Source organism: Brassica napus, chromosome C9, assembly GCF_020379485.1.
Source record: "Brassica napus cultivar Da-Ae chromosome C9, Da-Ae, whole genome shotgun sequence".
In the NCBI taxonomy this organism is placed as follows: domain Eukaryota; kingdom Viridiplantae; phylum Streptophyta; class Magnoliopsida; order Brassicales; family Brassicaceae; genus Brassica; species Brassica napus.
In genome coordinates, this window is record NC_063452.1 from 28,270,362 (window position 1) to 28,289,209 (window position 18,848).

Genomic DNA, 18,848 nt, shown 5'->3' on the forward strand with positions numbered 1-18,848 from the left:
ATGGAAGATCAACATTGGGACCAAACCCTAAAGACAAATGGACTGACTCGAATAAAGCAGCCTCAAAGTTCAACTCGAAAGCCTTAACTGTTAATATTTGCCGTTGTTGATTTGGAGCAATTTAAAATCATCCAAGGATGCGAGTCAGATAAGGAAGCTTGGGATACTCTGGTCAATCATTTTGAAGGTAATACCAGTGTACGAAGGACCAAGATAGATCATCTTGCATCGAGGTTTGAAAACCTAAGAATGGATGACGATGAACCTATTGATGGGTTTATCTCAAAGATCAGCGAGCTAGCAAGTGAGTCTTATGTACTTGGGAAGAAATATGAAGAAAAGGATTTGGTGAAGAAGTTGCTGAGATGGTTACCACCAAGGTTCGAAGCATACAAAGCGGTTCTCAACATTGCTCTTGACACAGATGAGATGAAGTTTGATTAACTGTCTGGTATTCTAAAGGTTCATGACCTTGAGAAATTTGATCGACTGGCAAACACTCAAAAGAGTATTGCATTTAAGGCTGACGCAAATGAAGGTGACAAAGTCTCAAAAATTGAAGAAACTTTGGGACTTATGGCTCAAAACTTCAACAAATTTGTTAAGCATATGGAAAAAGGTAGGAGTCGTTCAAGCGGACGTTCTCAGAGGAGTGAATCTGACCGAGGAAACACTCAACATTCAAGACTGGGCTCATCAAAAAACTCCAAAAAGAAGGATCTTCAGTGTCATGAATGTGAAGGATATGGTCATTTCCGAAACGAGTGTCCCCTAGCCAAGAGAAAGGAGCTGAAATGCATTGAGTGCAAAGGAATCAGGCATAATCGGAGTGAATGTCCCAACACCTTAAAGAAGGATAAATCTCTTGTTTGCTTCAGCGACACAGAGTCGGATAGCGATAGTGGAGATGAGGAGATGCACTTAAACTTCATAGCCCTGATCGGACAAGAAGATGATAAGAAGTCTGAAAATCTTGCTGAGTTAAGTGACCAAGAGGAAGACGATGGACTAAATCAAGAACTTGAAATAGAGTATAAGACATTTTTCGATAAATTTGCTGAACTCAGTCATGAGAACTTGCAACTTCTCAATAACAAGGCCATGTTAAAGGCACAAGTGAACATTTTGGAGTTAGAACAAAGCTCGTTACAGACACCTGCTCCATCTATCTTAAAAGAGTCTGATCAGGAAATATTAGCCTTGAAGAGAGCCATGACTGAACAAGAAAGAGTTCATAAGCAGTTTGAAGTAAAAGTCAATCAGCTCAGTGAGTTACTTGCTAAGGAGGTGGATAAGAGTAAGCCGCTGGAAAGTCAACTTTCTGAAAACCACAAGAAAATTTAGATGCTTACCTCCGGGACAGCAACGCTTTATCATCTTCTCACATTGGGACAATGTCCCGGCTCTATGTGGAACCTGCATTTTACGGTAACGTGTGGATAGGTAAGTGTGATTTATATCCTAACTACAAGGAGCTCTCTCAAGTTGTGATACCTCACAAGAGTATTGAGCCACACACTGAGTCGGAACAAGAGTTTGTCTGTAACTTTGCTACTCTACGAGGCGAAAACGATGTGATAAGTAATGTTGCTTTTACAAGTGCCAAAATTCACAATCAGGTTGAGACCCCATGGTATTTTGACAGTGGTTTCTCTAAGCATATGACAGGAAATCAAGACTTCATTGAGAAACTTGAACACATCAAAGGAGGCAAAGTTACCTTTGGTGATGGAGGACAAGGAAAAATTCGTGGTGTAGGTGTGATGGAGAGGGCTGATCTTCCCAGACTCATTAATGTCTATTTCGTAGATGGACTTAAGGCAAATCTTATCAGTGTTAGCCAACTCTGTGATGATGGATTGGAGGTTTTTTTCAACAGTAAAGAATCTCGTGCTGTCGATTCAAAAGGAAATCTCGTCCTATGCAGAGTTCGCTCAGGGAATAATTGTTATATGTGGAAGCCGTCACACCTGTGTCTGTCTGCTAGTGAATCCAGACTTGATCTCTAGCACAAGAAACTTGGTCATATGAACACACATGGTTTGACGAGATTAGTAAATGCAGAATTTGTTCGTGGAGTGCCTGATCTAGAGAATCAGACTGATATTGTATGTGGAGCATGCTGTCAAGGAAAGCAGATTAAGATTCAACATAAACAGATTACTGAGATTCATTCTAAGCGCATATTGGAGTTGGTTCACATGGATCTTATGGGTCCAATTACTCCTGAAAGCATTGCTGGCAAGCGATATATCTTCATTCTTGTTGATGATTTCTCAAGATACACCTGGGTTGATTTCCTAAGAAACAAGTCTGATGCTCTTCAGAGCTTTCGTATCTTGGCGCTACAGCTGAAACAAGAAAAAGGTGGAATCATCCAGAACAATAGTGACCATGGGGGTGAATTTCAAAATGAACAGTTTGATCGGTTCTGTCAACGTCAAGGAATTCGCCATCAATATGCTGCTCCTAGAACTCCTCAACAGAACGGGGTCGTCGAAAGGAAAAACAGAACGTTGCAGGATATGGCACGGGCAATGCTCTGTGGTAACAGTGCCCTTTCAGGATTCTGGGCAGAAGCAGTGAGTACCGCATGTTATGTGATAAACCGGGTATACGTGAGACCTAAGACAAAGACTACACCGTATGAGATCTTCAAAGGAAAAACTCCTAATCTGAGTCACATGCATGTCTTCGGGTGCTTATGCTACATTCTAAATGATAAAGATCACTTGGTAAAATTCGATGCTAAAAGTGATGTTGGAATGTTCCTTGGCTACTCGTCTAACAGCTCATCATACAGAGTATTCAATAAACGCACCAAGTTCGTGAGTGATAACGTGAATGTTGTGTTTGACGATAATGTTGGTTTCTACCAAGCCAGAGTAACACAAACCATTGACTGTGTGACACCAACAATCGCTACACCAATCGAAGCTCATGTTAAGTATGAGTGCCAAGAGGAAGTTGAACAGGATGCAATACTAGTTGATCTTGATCAAGGACGGGTACATAAGAACCACTCTGCTGCAGATGTGATTGGTGGAGTCTTCGATGAAAGGGTCACACGCAAGAAGCAAATTGACTTCAATGAAATGGTTAAGTTGGTGTGTTTCATGGCTAAGATGAACACTGTGGAGTGCTTAGTCTCTCTGATCGAACCTAAGAACATCCAAGAAGCGTTGGAGGATGAATACTAGACAGACTCAATGCATCAAGAGCTAGAGCAGTTTGAGCGATTGCAAGTGTGGGAGTTAGTTCCAAGACCAGATGGTGTTAACATCATTGGAACAAAATGGATTCATAAGAACAAAACTGATGAAGAAGGAAATGTTGTCAGAAACAAGTCGAGACTTGTAGGACAAGGATATTCGCAAATTGAAGGTGTGGACTTTGATGAGACATTTGCTCCAGTTGCTAGGCTTGAGTCAATCAGATTGTGTTTGGAATGGCATGCGAGTTCAAGATTAAACTATATCAGATGGATGTTAAGAGTGCATTCTTGAATGGCATACTGCAAGAAGAAGTGTATGTTACTCAGCCTAAGGGTTTTGAAGATCCTTATTTCCCTGACTATGTTTACAAGCTCAAGAAGGCTCTTTATGGTCTTAAACAAGCCCCACGAGCTTGGTATGAGAGATTGACAGAGTTCCTAGTTAAAGCTGGATTCCAGAGAGGGGGAGTCGACAAAACATTGTTTATAGCAGAAAATGGAAGAGACATCTTGATCATCCAAGTGTATGTCGATGACATCATCTTTGGAGGAACGTCTAAAGGTATGGTAGATGAGTTCGTCAAAACCATGACAAAGGAGTTTGAAATGAGTATGGTTGGAGAGCTGAGTTATTTTCTTGGGCTGCAAATCAAGCAACAGTCTGATGGAATCACGGTATCTCAAAACACATATGCAAAGAACCTTATCAAGAGGTTTGGAATGCATACCAGTAAGATCGCACGCACTCCGATAAGTACAACCAAGAAGCTGTCAAGAGATGAGGATGGAAAACCAGTGGACGAAAAGCTCTATCGAGCCATGATTGGGAGTCTCTTATACCTTACTACAATCCGGCCAAAGGAATCACATATGAATGATGTCAAACGCATAATCAAATATGTGAAAGGTACATTGGATTTTGGCCTTCATTACACTTTTGAAACTAACGTCAATTTTGCAGGTTTTTGTGACGCTGATTGGGCCGGCTGCTTAGATGATAGACATAGCACATCCGGAGGATGCTTCTTCCTAGGCAACAACTTGGTGTCATGGCACATCAAGAAGCAGAACTGTGTATCGCTCTCAACAGCTGAGGCTGAGTACATAGCTTTAGGGAGCTGCTGTACACAGCTGCTCTGGATGAAACAAATGCTGTGGATTATGATATCATTTATGATCCTATGCTCGTTCATTGTGACAATATGAGTGCTATAAATCTCTCTAAGAACCCTGTTCAGCACTCACGCACCAAGCATGTGGATATATGGCATCACTTTGTGAGAGAGTTGGTTGAGATGAAAGTTGTAATCCTTGAGCATGTATCAACTGAAAAGCAACTTGCTGATCTATTTACTAAACCATTGGACTACAACACCTTTCTGGGCCTCCGGAAGGCGTTGGGAATTCTCAATCTCTGAGTAAGTCCTGACATGAGAGGAGAGTCACTGTATAGACGTTGTACTACACGTGGGGATGTCACCACAACACTAACACCTTGAACCAACAAGTCATTCCCTGAAAATCATTCTGACTTTGACTCATGATATCACTCTCGTCTGTTTCACTGATGAAAGGCACTCATCTTGGACCAGGATGCTGCAACATTTTCGGTTTGAGCATTGATCACCGTCTGGATAGAAAGAGGAAACATAATAGAGGATGAGTGTTTCTAAGTATGAGTAAAAGTTGCTGCACAGATGACTCAAAGCGTAATACAAAGAAACATGAACTTAAAGCAAAAAGGCTTGGAATGATGGATACTCGTGTTGGAGCTGGGTGTCACCCCACTTTGTCTATGAGTTCGATCATTGTCCTGACTAGGCTGAGATGATATCCTTTTCTAGTGATAACTCATTTCGGAGCAGGGTATTGCCCCACTTTGTCTCTGATCTCGTTCCTTATCTCACCATATTGATTGATACTCTCTTGGTGAACAATTGATCTAATTTCTCGGGTTGAAGAGGCAAACACACAAGATACCTATACTATGTTTCCAGACCATGCAGATGAGTGTTATAATGGAGTTGGGGTTGAAAAATAGTCTTGAGATGATCTCGTTTGTGACAGCTACTCGGCTGAGAAATAGCTACAGACGTGGGTGGTGTTCATTGATTTTCACTAAAAATTTTGGTGACAAACTGTGTGGGAAAGCGACATCAGTGATTCTTCTCTTGCAAAAGACATCACATTGTGCCTTATCAGTCTGTACAGGTTTAGCTTTTATTATTGATACTCTGTTACTGCTCGACAAGGCTCTCCTTCTCTCACTCATCCAACATCTCTTGCGGCCAATGTGATGCTCTTCACACTTGGTTATATTCTTGTGCTATGCTTTGAATTTTGTTTCTTCACGGGTCTCATAATTGTTTTTAAAAAAAAATCCTAAGCTGTTGGTTGGGCCTGGTCTGGGCCGGTTCTTTGTTTTACTAATGGTCCATTTGAGGTGTTTCTAGGGTAAGTAGGGAAATCGGTGTCTTCCTTGTGCCACATTTGAGTTCTCTTGGTCGACACACTCTTCCCTCTCAAAGCAATATGCAACCATCAAGACGAAGCACACGACTCCAGAACATTGCGGAAACTGCAGCTGCACTCTCTCAGGACACTGAGACAGCTCCGATGGATACTCATGTGACGTCCACCGGCTCAAGTCAGCAATCAAGGAAGCATTCTCGTTTCCGTGCTCCAACTGTTGTTTCTCCACCTCCGCCGGAACCGACCGAACAAGAAGTTGAATCTCTCTCTGAAAACTCCTCCGATGACAATGATGACAATACCCTTGGTGAAGCTGAGACTCCGGCGAATCTGTCCAAAGAACAGAGATATGAGGAAAGCCGAAGCATGTATCAAACTAAGGCTTAGTTCTACCTTGATTTGTTGCAACCAAAGCGCATGCCTTCAACCCCAAAGTTCATCAATTTAGCGGCGACTGAAAGGTACCAAGGTCTGCGACGCAGGAAGTTCATCAATCAACAACGCCTCGATCTCTTGGATGAGAATTTAGCTGATGTCAGGAGAATTGTGACCGATGCTGGATTGATTCACACTCTCATCGACTTTGACGCTTATCAGCCGAATGTGGTAAGAGAATTCATTGCAAATCTTCATGATGCTGAGGAACGAGATGATGGTGTAGCTGTGTATGTTAGAGGCTCTCTGGTTGAATTTTGTCCGAGTTTGATTAATTCCTTGTATTCTATTCCTGGATTTGAGGAAGATCCCAACTGGATGGAGGATAATATTGATGAAGTATGTGGTTTTCTCACTAATGGTCAGATCAATCGTTGGGAAAATATGAGCTCGAAGTTTCTCACAGCTACAAGTCAGGTGTTGTATAAGCTGCTCTGTTCAATCTGGATCCCTTCGATGAATTACACATCCATGAATCAAGAGCGTCTCAAGTTTGTCTACATGCTTCACCATCATAAAGGTGGTTTCGACTTCGAAAAGCTAGTGTATGATCAGATCATTTCGATGGGTGAGAACACTAAGACAAAGAGGACTCGTCGAATCATGTTTCCTACCTTGATTCAGCAAGTTCTTCATTTTCAGCGGATTATTCCTCCTGACACTCGAGATGATGAATTCACTGGACTTCCAAAGCTGGTCATCAAAGACATCAAGGATGGACGAGACACATGAGCTGATTCAAGCATTGCTAGTCTTGAGGAAGACATTGACCGAGCCATTGATAGCCTTAAGGCGATTCGTATTCGTCTGAGGAGTAAGAATATCATGTCTTATTGTGTAGGTCTTATGTGTGTGTTGCTAACAGATAAGTTTTATCTAAATGTGCACCTAAGCAGGGGGAGAGTATGCCCAGTACTCACAAACTCAGCAGGAGAATGAAGAGGAGGACGAAGATGGTGATGAAGAAGATGCTAGCGAATGAGTTATCACTCGTTGTTCTGTGTTTCAGTATTTTGATGTTTCTATCTAGATATGATTTCGGAATGTAGTGCTAAGACTTTAGGATAACTTCGATTCTATCATGACGTTTCAAAACAATGTGTTAAGCTTAACTTTTAATGTATTATGATTTGGTTCTTGTGGAATTAACAATCATATGTCTATCTGGTTTTGGAATGCTCTGTGTCATGCTTGCTGGTGCAGGAAGCTTAGGATGTCACATTCAGATAAAAAGGGGGAGAATAAAAGCTCAAGATTTGGAGCTTGGATCTCTTTGGTCAAACGGATGGGTTACACAAGTGCAACGGTGTGTGACATGATGCTACGAAGTTAGTTGTTGAACAATGATGTGTCAGATGCTCATTGGTCCGAGATATTGCTTTGGTGCAAAGCAAAGAAGATTTGGGTTTATCACAATATTTGTGATTAGAATATTGTTGGGGACGTATATAACTAGATTGCTTTAGGTAGATTTAGGTAAGACGTTTTATTGAGAAAAGCTTGAGCAAGAGGGTTGTTCTTATCAAGCTAGCTAAGGTGAGTGACTTGCGAAGTTCATCTCGACCTTTGTGTGTTTGAGAGTTTAGAAACTGGTCCGTCTCTAGTCGTGTGTGACTGAGAGTAAATCGGATTAAACAGATCTAGGAGGATTGTTTAAAAGGTTTCTAATATACAAGAATAAAGTTTTTGAATTCTCTCGTGTGCTCCTTATTCTGGTTGTCTCTGATCTTTCACTTTCTACAATTTGGAGGATATCTGTCCTGCATCTTAATCTGCAGAAATCATGTCCTAGAGTTGGTCTTGTCTTCTACTACGTTGTATTGTCTGTGAGAGAAACTTCAAAAGTTGTTCATGTTTCTAGTTTTTCTTCTCTTTTGTCTAAGTACTGTTCTTCTCAATGACTCGTGATTATGAAATAGAGATTACTACGAAATACTCAAAGACGCATTCTATGCTAATCTCAGTATGTTTCATATCCATGTTCAAGAGCTAGACTGAGAATTGCAGATTTACTGGAAAAACAAGTGTGAACAAGAGATGCAATGCAAGCATAAGGCGAAGTTAACTTTATTGGGACAAAAACGCTAAAAACACTAGAAGAGACAGACACGGGTCACGGGTTGTACAAAGGAACAGTAGACAAAAGAGAGACACAACACTTAACACACCATCACCAACCATTAATAGCTTTTAAAATTCATTGAACAGCTTATTGTTTTCTTTACATGAGTATCTCTTCTCATAGAACCAATAATCAATCAATCATTACAAAGCAATGACCACAATCCATTCTCGTCGTCATCACGTGGCTTTGTAAATATCTGGATTCACCCACGTATCTCTTGTTTCTCAGACCCAAAATTATTCTTTCACATTCAACAATCTGTCAATAGAGCCATTAACACAAACCTCTGTTCGGGAACGCGCTAGGCGCTAGTCGGGCGGTCGGGTTGGGCCTAGCGCCTAAAGAGAAAATCGGGGATTAATCGGAAATTATGCGGGCCGGAATTTTTAGATGGTTACTATGTTATAAAACATGTTAATCTTTAATTGTGTATAACATTAATACATTTTCATGTTTAAAATTGTATAAAACACACAAATAGAATATATAAACTTAATATAGTGTAATTTTCATCAAAATTATGAATATAAATGATATTTATAAAATATTAGATCAAATAAATAAATAAAAATATTATTAAAAAAAAAAAAAATAATAATAATAATTAAAAAAATAATAAAAAATAGATTAGGCGGCCGCCTAGGTGGCTAGGCTGTCATTTAGGCGGTCTAGGCGGAAAAAATCGAATATCCGATTTTTTTAACCGATTTGGCATAAATCGGGGCGGAAAAGCGACGCGTAGCGCCTAGGCGGCTAGACGGCCGATTTTTAGAACAGGGACACAAACATAAATCAACTACAAGGCCAAAAATTTTCTCACAACTTTAATCCACATGAAATTTACCTGTCATTAGAGGTACTACAAATTGTTGTCTTCATCGGACCTAGAACTCTTCTTTGCTCTGTGTTTTCAGTGGAAGGATGTCTCGTCGATTTGGGAATTTGATGAAGATGATATGTTCTCTAAAGATGGCGTATTATATTTTTATAATGTTATAATATGTTAATATCGGTAATTTATTATTAAACTGATGCAATATCTTATAATCAACCAGTCACAAATATCCCGCAAACGCAACAATTTTCAAACGTTGTGCCATTCATTTCAAATGCTTAATAACACTTGAAACTGCAACCACCCGCATCCGCAAACTTCCGCACCCGCAACCGCTGCGTTTGAACCAATCGGACCCTAAATTGGCAAATATTTAAAAGATGAGGATTTAAATTGCTCGAATCCAAGTTCAGGTTTTTTTTTGCTTTTTTTTAAGTTGGAATTTATTTTGGTGGCTTTCTCTTACTAAAAGTTGTTTTTGTGAGAGTTTATATGATTTGGAACGCACCATGTTTCTTTTCCTTGAACAGATTTCATTAGAACACAAACAGATTTACACCAATCAGAGATCCACACAAACCCGATCAAACTAAAGCCGGCGGACGACATGAATATCCCCGGAAACTAATCCCACACATAGGAAACAAACTGAAAAACCAGAAACAACAAACAAAAATTATAATTCTAAGATAGATGGTTAAACTTAAAAGATCAAACAGACCATGAACCTAACATAATCACAAAAGACAGATTAATAAAGTTGAAACAGGACTCTCACTTAACCTGCCTCACACCGGCATGTCATTAGCCGTGAGTTCCCTCCGGTACAACAAAATCCGCTAACCAGAGCAGCCGTAGACATCATTAGCTAGGCCAACTACGAAAGGAAGTGGCGATAAGATTCCATCAAGCCAAAGAAAGAGGATCCCGTAGGTTCAATGGATACGAAGTCACAATCAATAATTACAAACTCCAAACCCGGACCGGTTACAGCAGTCATACACAACTGGTTGAGGATCTGCATGAGAGAAGAGCCTTGGATTGAGGTGCAAGACCTCCTAAATGCCACACGATTGACGAATCCATAGATCACTTCCACAGAGGATGATATAAAGTCACAACCCATACCAACCATCATCGAATCAAAATCACCGCTACACATAGACAGGTAAACATCGGAAGGACAAAACTCATCCCAACGAACTGTTGCTTGAACCTCACACGATCCAAGTCAAAAATGGACAAACCGCTTTTACTAGATCAAGGAAAACAAAAGGAAACCCGTTTTCGGTTGGGGAGCCACAGGAACAGTTTGATCACCAAGAAAATCTGAGAAAGTTAAAGAGATGGAAGAGAGAAAATGAAAGTTAAGAGAGAGAAAAGCTGATGATGAGTAGAACCAAGCAGAATGTTTTATTCACTAGAATCTCTGATAAGTTATTTTTAACAATTGCATTTATTTGGTGTTACACAACGCTTAACCGAATGCAATGAGATGAGATTGTGGACATGCGCCCATTATATTAAAAATGTAAAATTTGATTATTATTTTTTACTGTGCATTTGTTAAAGCTTGAGATTGTACTCCCAGTTTTTGGGTTACTTAATTAGCTCACTGAAACAAATTTAACATTAACCATACAAGGATAATAAAATTGATAAAAGTTAGAAAGAAACAAAAGAAAATGGTAATGTCCATGGTTTTAGTGTAAATGAAGATTATATTGACAGAAGAAGATGGTTCAAGTTGCCTGCAGGAGAGAGATTATTGTGAGAGTTTTACGTGGTATTGGTGATGCCGTGATGAGATGATTTATCCTCTGATTTTTGTGAAGATCCATATCCAATATTTCTTCTACGAATTTGGGTAAAAAGAAAAATAAATTGAGATTTTTATTTTGGTCTTAAAAAGTACTCCTATGAGTTTTAGATCAAACTAGTGAACTTCTCTAGTACACCAGCTGAGCTACTGGCTCTATGCTTAATGCCTTGCAGGAAGAACTAAAAAAAATTTCATTACAAAGACAGAAACTAGCATCACCGGAACAAACCCTACTTCCAATTATTTACATGCATGCATGCACGTATAGATACATATCCCCAAAAATATAACACACAAAATGTGAGATCTCATCACAACTCACAAGGACTCGTTAGTAAAAGGGATCTCTTGGAACTTAAACGAAGAATTACCCACATTCTCGCGTTCCAACCTGAACACATCATCCTCGTCATCCGGCAATGGCATCACTTGTCTGTCACCGACCTGTCGTGGTGGCGGAGCCATTCGATGCCACGAAAACTCGCTCGAGTCGAGTGTTTGGTTACTAAACAACATGCTGCTCCTGGGCGGTGAGGAGAAAGTCGCGTTGTCCCAGAGGATAACGTGGAGGATGATGGAAACCTTTGCGTAACGGTGAAGCGACAGTTTCTGGCTGAGCGAAACGGTGTCGTAGCAGCGAATGGCTCCTGTAGAGGAAACCATCCACGGCAATACCTTCTGGCTACCGACACGTGAAACCACCAGACGACGCGAGGCTTTGGCTGCATCTCTGTATAATGAGCTCAGGCCCGATCTTGCAGCTGGTGCACTCTCATCTTCGTGGTCCGTTACTGAGGAGACATAAATGAAACCCTGTGGAAGAAATATTCCAATTTAAAGTGTTGTTTTCTTAGCAAAAAAAAGTGTTGTTTGGAAGAGATGCTGATATATTATACATAACTCAATAGATATTTTCACCTCTTCAGTGCGGCTAATGGAGAAACCAAGTTTGGTGTCATCATCTCTGAGTTTGATTTCAAGTGGCAACTCAACACCTAGAGGAGCATACCAAAGCCGAACCGCTCTCACAACACCAATATCAACTCCATGATAATCCTCAAACCCATAGAGACTCACGTTTGCGAGATTCGACAGATCAGAAAGCGAAGTCATCGTATTTACCGTTGCTGAGGCGGTCTCTCCCGATATCTTTACTATGATAAAAAAGATAAACATTTTCATATTCAAACTCTCTATGCACAAATAAAAATATTACACAAACTATCACAATCTGACCTTAGTGAGCAGAGATTCAGTCTGAATATTCATAAAGACGATTGGTACGCCATTAGCTTGTGAACAACTTAGCCAAGCATTTGCACGAGCAAGTGTGTCTTCCAAGTCATTATACCGAGAACCCGCCCTTTCATGAACTATTTTTAAAAGTATATTATACATGGATTAAAATAAAAAGAAACATGGAAAAAGAATTTCATCGAATGAATGTGTGACTGAAAATTTAATTAAATGTTTCTTACCAGAAGCTTTAGGAAGAAAAAGAATGGAGAGAAAGTTGCTGGATCCAGAGATTGGTAAAGCTTCTTGCATCCGCCTTTCCCATGGATATGAAACATAGCCATCTTGAAGCTTAGCTCTCCCCAATGCTTCCACCATTCTTGACCCTCTTGAAGCTGTAAATCATTTTAACAACATTTCTTATTTTGTACTCCCAATAAGCGAGGTTATAGAATTTTTCATTCCAATAAAACTTAAATCTAAAATATTTATCACATTTAAGTAATTATTTGCTAAAGTCATCAATTGAATAATCCAGAATTTTCCAGAATTTTAGCCACTACACCAACCCATCGCTAGTATAATACTCCCTCTGTATCAAAATAAGTGGATTTTATGGTTTTTGCACACCTATTAAGAAATTACAAACTTTTATTTAATTTTTTTCTTTTGTCTAAAAACAACAATAAATACATATAGTTCAACCAATAGAAAATTATACTGCAGATTACAAACAGTCAAAAACATAAAATTGCATTTACTTTTTAAATGGAAACTTGAAAATATGACTTAAAATGAAACAAAAATTTTCTCTTAAACATCACTTAAAGTGATACGGAGGGAGTATTACCCAGCGTCAAAGTAGCAAATTTTGGTTGAGTGGAAGCTTTCTTTAGTTTATTTTATTTTGTAGGACCAAGAAAAATAATCATTCTTAGTGTATAGTTAATGATCAAATAATAACTCTTATAATGTATAAATATTTTTTTCTTAAATGTAAAAATATTTTATGTTTCGTTTTTTTGTTGTTGTTTTAACTCACAAAACTTGAGTATATTTTGGAAGAAAGATCATTACTATAAAATTTAGAATTAAATTCATCTTTTTTGATAAACAACAAATTGGTACACTTTTAATACTCTTTTGTATCATTTTAAGTGTTGTTTAAGAATTTTTATTTTGTTACATAATAAGTGATTTTTTCACTATTTTAGATAAAATTTAATATCATTTGAAATTTATGATCGGTTACAAAATTCTATATTGTTTTTTATTGGTTAAACTAGTTTTATTTAATGTTATTTTTACGAAATCAAAATAAATTACATAAAAATTTATATTTTTAAATCTTCGTGTAAAAACCTGACACAGAAAGAGTAACAGTTAAAAATTAATTGGTACACTTTTAATTAAAAAGAAAAAACTCGTATGAATAATAACTGCATTAATTGAATTTTACCTACTGAGAAGCATGAGCGTGTACGATTACGTACGATACCAAGGTAAAATTCAAAAAGTAAGCCAGAAAAGTCAACACAAGAACCAAAAGATAATTAACCGACCGAGTGAACTCACCTTGTATACCGAGGCAAACAGACTCAGTACGATCCGAGAACCCAACTGTATAATTCGGGTCATCAATGGATCTAAGCATGTACCGTCTCTTACCCGCGGATTCGTTAGGAACAATACAAGCAGAAAGATCAGAGAGATCTTCGGAGCCACGTCTGACTCTGACAACAATCGAAGTTTCTTTGTTCCTGTACGAATTGTGAAGAACCTTCTGGAGCCAAGCTTTACCTCCTTTAAACGGAGCTTTGAAAATAGCCGAACCGGGTCCTGAACCGATCCTGATCTCTTCCACTATGTCTCCGGTTTGAAGCATATCGCCGCTCCATTCCTCGCTTTTTGAGCTTCCTTTGAGACAGTCGATGGAGAGGACGACGGTGTTTTCGGGTCGGGTCGTGGACTCTGATTGGTCGGTGCGATCCATTGGAGATGTAACCGGGTTTTGTCCTTTGGACTCTTTATATTGTTGAAGCTGTATGAAAACTATGCACGAGAGAGAACGAAAGAGAAGGTTTTTTTTTCTTGGAAAGTGATTCAGTATGCGGAATCTTTGAGAGACAATACAAAGTGAATATACAAAGTCGTACTTGGCTTAATAGATTATATTCTTTACTAGATTATTTTTTTTGTAAAAAGATATTCGATTTAAATTGCAGGAGAACTCAAATGTTTTACGGTGTTAAAACACAGTAGGCCAAGTGGCCTTTTTTTTTGTCATCCCATGGATTAATATTAACTTCAACAAAATAGTACACAAAGTCAGCAAAGATGTTCAAACCTTTCCGGAGCCATAAGGCAGCATTAGTGGTGATAGGCACCATCCGAAGACAAAGTTTGATACATCCACTAAAACATACACTAGACTAAAGGAAGAAGAGATGTTGATAAGGAGCATAGGGAGATAAGCGAAGAACTTCAAGAAAGGAGAAGCTAAACCGAGCCAGAAGCATATGTGAAAGAGAAAGCGATGCAAGCCTAATTATTTGAGTTGGAAGATGATCTCCTAGAACGTTTTCACCAATGCAACACGTTCAACCACCACACATAAGATTGCTTCCTCTACAAGAAGCCACCGAGAACCAATCTTCAACTCGAGCAGCTAAAGAAGACGACGGTTAGCAATTAACTATTCAAAGACTACACGCAATTGAGTTATAGCTCCACGGTTCCTTACCAAGTAATCCGGAAAACCCGTTGGTTTCAAACCAAGGAACTACATTACTTCTCAGCCCCAAAGCTTCACAAACTGAAGATAACAAAACCAAGACTAGAAGACTAACAGCGAGGCCATACCAAGGATAACCACCATGAAGAGCTAGAAACCTCAAAGGAGACAGAGCAAAACCAACTTCCAAGGCAGAGAAACTCTACCGTAGAAAGCAGAAAATGATAACTCCCAACAGAACCATCAGACCAAACACAATCCACAAGCCCAATAACAACTAAATCTCCTTTCACAAATCTCTCAAAACAATACACCAAACCCCTAAATCTGAATTCGCTACACTCTCTCAAGTTGTCTCCATGAAGAAACCTCAGACTGAAGCTCCACAAGGACGACCCACAAGCTGCGAACTTGACACAAAACCGAACTTACAGCGAGAGGTTTTGAACTTAGATCTAGGCTAAGACAGAACAAAGCTTAAAACCTATCTGAAACAGAGAGCTTTCAATACACACAGACAGTCAAGAAACCAGGAAAGACACGACAGACCACCATAGAAATACTTGAGCTTTGCGTCACCTGAACCGATGGAAGAAGTACCACCCCACATCAGAACCGGTATAACCTGCACCGCGCACCAAAAAAAGCTTCGGATCTAGTCAAGCAGCATAAGCAATGGACATGAAGAGATCGACATCGAGCTTTGGTAGGCCAAGTGGCCTTATTCTTTACTAGATTATTGGAATGATTAATTCTTAACCACTGTCACTTGTGGTGGAAACTCTTTTGGTTTAGAGTTTAGTTCTATTAATTCTCGTAAAATATATTCATTTCTATATTCCACTTTAGAAAGATACAACTTTTGAAAAAAATTGTTTCAAAAATATATAATTTCTATGCGTTTTATAAGGTGATAATGAATAAGTGTAACTTTCAAAAATTTAATTGTAAATATTAAATTTTTATTAGTTTAAAATTATAATAAATAGATAATCTCATAAAATAATGCACTATAATCAAAATTAAAGATATATTTTTCCGATGTGTAAAATTTTAAATCATACCTTTCCTTTTTAATAGAGTAAGTATAAACTGTTAGTTGTAAAAAACTATTCTTGTATTTTTTTTTCTAATTTATAATAAAATAATCATTAAAAATTATAATAAAAAATAATGAAAACAATTGTCAAAGAAATACCTTTTTTTTTTGTGGAAGCCACTTTCATAACTGATCAAGATTTGTCTGTCATTGAATTTGTTTATTGTGATCGTACCAATGTGTCCATTTTAGACAATATATTATTATTTGTAATAAGGTAATACCGAAAGTCAAATGATTAATTGATTACGTAACTATCGAAAACTAAATGAAGTTGTTTTCATGTTGCTCAATTTTGAAAATATCAAAGATTTTAATGTACACATCTAAGATACGACTTTCTTTGTTTTTTTTACTCTACAAGAAAACTGACTTTACAAGGGCCTATTGCTTGTTAATTCGTCGTGATAGGAGTGTTAATACGAATTAACAAGGGAGCGCATTTCATTGTTAAACGATCGTCGTAAGATTCATCATAATCTCTATGTAAAATTTACGAGGAAAGGTATTCATCGTAAAGGCGAAGAAAATTTATTCATCGAAAAACCGAAGAAAACTTATTCATCGTAAAAGTGAAGAAAACTTATTCGTCGTAAACGCGTTGTAAGTGTTAGAGTTAAACTTTGTTGTAATATCGTATTTAAATAGTTGTTAAACTTACGACGAATTTATAAATTTTGGCATGTAATGTTCTTGTAAAATTTATGAGGAAGTTACAAGTATTTCGTTGTAAAGACATTGTAAAACTTACAAAGATTATACAATGAATCCAAGTAAACTCCATGTTAATTTTACGAGGACTATACGATTCATTTCCGTATTATATATATGAAATAATATTGAAATTAAAATTAAAATTTAAAATTCAAAATATTTAAATTATAAAACGAAAATTTGAAATTTGAAATATATATTTTTAAGAGACAAATGTCATAAAATAATATTTAAATTTAGAATTTACAAAACGAAAAAAATATGGATCACACCATCGATGTAGTTGTTGGGCCCGCTCGTTTTCGGAGAGTCTCGATCCCTGGATTCTGGGGAGGCTGTCCCATCCCGAGAGTCTGTCATCTCTGCTCTAACGCTCTATGTAGAAGCGGCTTTTCAATCGCCATAACGTCGAGAAGATCTTCAAGGGAGTCCAAGCGGACCTGTTGGCATCCATCCAAGCACGCATATGAGAAGTCTCATGATCTCGTCTCGAAGCGTAGGACAAAGTCGCCCTTGCGACTTCGTTGACGGAGTCTATGCCTACCGTCCGTCCCTTCTTTCTAGGAGCCACCTAGAAAAATATTTTTTTAAAAAAATTAAATAATTATAAAATAATTATTAAAATATAAACATATTTTAAAAGTTTACATCTTGGAAGATCTTGTCAACCTCCTCTGTTGACAATTGGACGGATAATCGATCGGGAAACTGATGAATTAACTGCATTTCACGCTCTTCAACTCGAGCAGCGACGTCGTTGAATAGCTTCTCCGATGCTGGATCTGCAAAAGTCCCGGCTGGTGTCCCCTAATTACTAACAGAAAATGCATGGAAAGCCACATTGTCTACTAATATCATGCAACCGAGATAAAGAGTAAAGAGACAATGAGAACTTGTCTCATGCTCGATCTCCCTAGACAATGACTTTGTAGTTAACAAATGAAGAGAACTATTCCAAAGGACAAAGGTAAAAAAGCATGAAAAGCATTAGTATTTGAAATGCAGCATTCACGTTCTTCTAATATAACGACTCTAATTATACCCACATTTGAATTTTATTTTGCTACATAATTTTGTTCACGTGTATTGATGCAAGTTGTTGAACTCATTGAAAATGTTGGTTTAAAACAATTAAAACCAGTTCGGTTATGTGTGTTACATAAATGAGGTGTAATTAGAAACATGTTTCATATAGATTTTTGTGGGACAAAACTTATCCTTTAAATTGATGATCTTTTCTTGCCACCAATCAAAATGCCACCTAAATAATTAATAAAAAATATTAAATTTTATTTAAAAAATTTAAAATAGTAAAAAAAGAATGATGCCTAACAAAACTTTAAATCATAAATTCTAAATTGTAAACCATAAATCTAAATTTAACCCCTAAATACTAAACTCAAACCCTATACCCTAAACCCAAATAGTAAACCCTATACTACAAACCCAAATCCTAAACCCTAAACCCAAACTGTAAACCCAAATCCTAGATCCTAAACCAAAACCGTAAACTCTAGATCCAAACTCAAATCGTAGACCCTAAATCAAACTGTAAACCTTAAACCCAAATTCAAACCTTTTGGGTCTAGGATTTATGGTTTAGATTTAAGGTCTAGGATTCAGGTTTAGGATATAGGGTTTGGGTTTAGAGTTTATGGTTTAGAATTTGAATCTAGAGTTTGGGTTTAGGATTTAGGATCTAGAGTTTGGGTTTAGGATTTAGGATTTTGAATTTGGGTTTCGGATTTAGGGTTTTGAGTTTGGGTTTATGATTTAGAGTTTAGAATTTAAGATTTAGGGTTTTGTTAGTGGTATCATTTTTTTTTCAATTTTTTTAATTTTGTTTTTAAAAAATAATATTTTTATTAATAATGTAGCAGACATTTTGATTGGTTATAAAAAGAGGGAGTGAACGCAAGTTTTGTCCATTTTTGTGTCGCAAGAAAAATCGTCATATCATAGAATTTTTTTATTGTGATCTCATTCTCGTATATGTGTCCATTATAGACAGTATACCATTATTTAAATTAAGGTGAAATGAAAAGTCAGATGAGTAATCGACTATGCAACTGACGACAGCAAAAAATGAAAAAATTCAATGTAATTTACCTTTAATTAGATAGCACTTTTCTTTGTTTTTCTCTCTGTTCTCACTTAACGGA

At 37.7% G+C, this 18,848-nt stretch overlaps 2 protein-coding genes across 2 annotated transcripts; one reads left to right on the top strand and one right to left on the bottom strand.

Annotated features, from left to right (window-relative positions):
• The first annotated feature begins 249 nt into the window (after positions 1-249).
• LOC106417169 lies at positions 250-3,200 on the top strand. Its single transcript, XM_013858015.1, has 4 exons — positions 250-399; positions 463-1,297; positions 1,444-1,865; positions 2,010-3,200. The coding sequence occupies exons 1-4, from the start codon at positions 250-252 to the stop codon at positions 3,198-3,200; spliced, it is 2,598 nt and encodes an 865-aa protein (XP_013713469.1).
• Positions 3,201-10,985: 7,785 nt separating this feature from the next.
• Positions 10,986-14,682, bottom strand: LOC106417795. Its single transcript, XM_013858541.3, has 5 exons — positions 13,715-14,682; positions 12,382-12,534; positions 12,140-12,276; positions 11,822-12,052; positions 10,986-11,716 (listed from the first exon to the last, which is right to left on the bottom strand). Exons 1-5 carry the CDS (start codon positions 14,130-14,132, stop codon positions 11,222-11,224), a joined length of 1,434 nt encoding a protein of 477 aa, XP_013713995.2. The 5' UTR covers positions 14,133-14,682; the 3' UTR covers positions 10,986-11,221.
• Between the last annotated feature and the right edge of the window lie 4,166 nt (positions 14,683-18,848).

Coding starts and splice junctions, on each gene's coding strand:
- LOC106417169 (XM_013858015.1), top strand. CDS start 250: ATGGATGACGATGAACCTATTGATGGGTTTATCTCAAAGATCAGCGAG. Junction 400..462: donor GGTTCGAAGCATACAAAGCG/GTTCTCAACATT, acceptor GGTATTCTAAAG/GTTCATGACCTTGAGAAATT. Junction 1,866..2,009: donor TCTGTGATGATGGATTGGAG/GTTTTTTTCAAC, acceptor CTTGATCTCTAG/CACAAGAAACTTGGTCATAT.
- LOC106417795 (XM_013858541.3), bottom strand. CDS start 14,132: ATGGATCGCACCGACCAATCAGAGTCCACGACCCGACCCGAAAACACC. Junction 12,535..13,714: donor TGTTTGCCTCGGTATACAAG/GTGAGTTCACTC, acceptor AATGATTTACAG/CTTCAAGAGGGTCAAGAATG. Junction 12,277..12,381: donor TTTTCTTCCTAAAGCTTCTG/GTAAGAAACATT, acceptor TTTTAAAAATAG/TTCATGAAAGGGCGGGTTCT.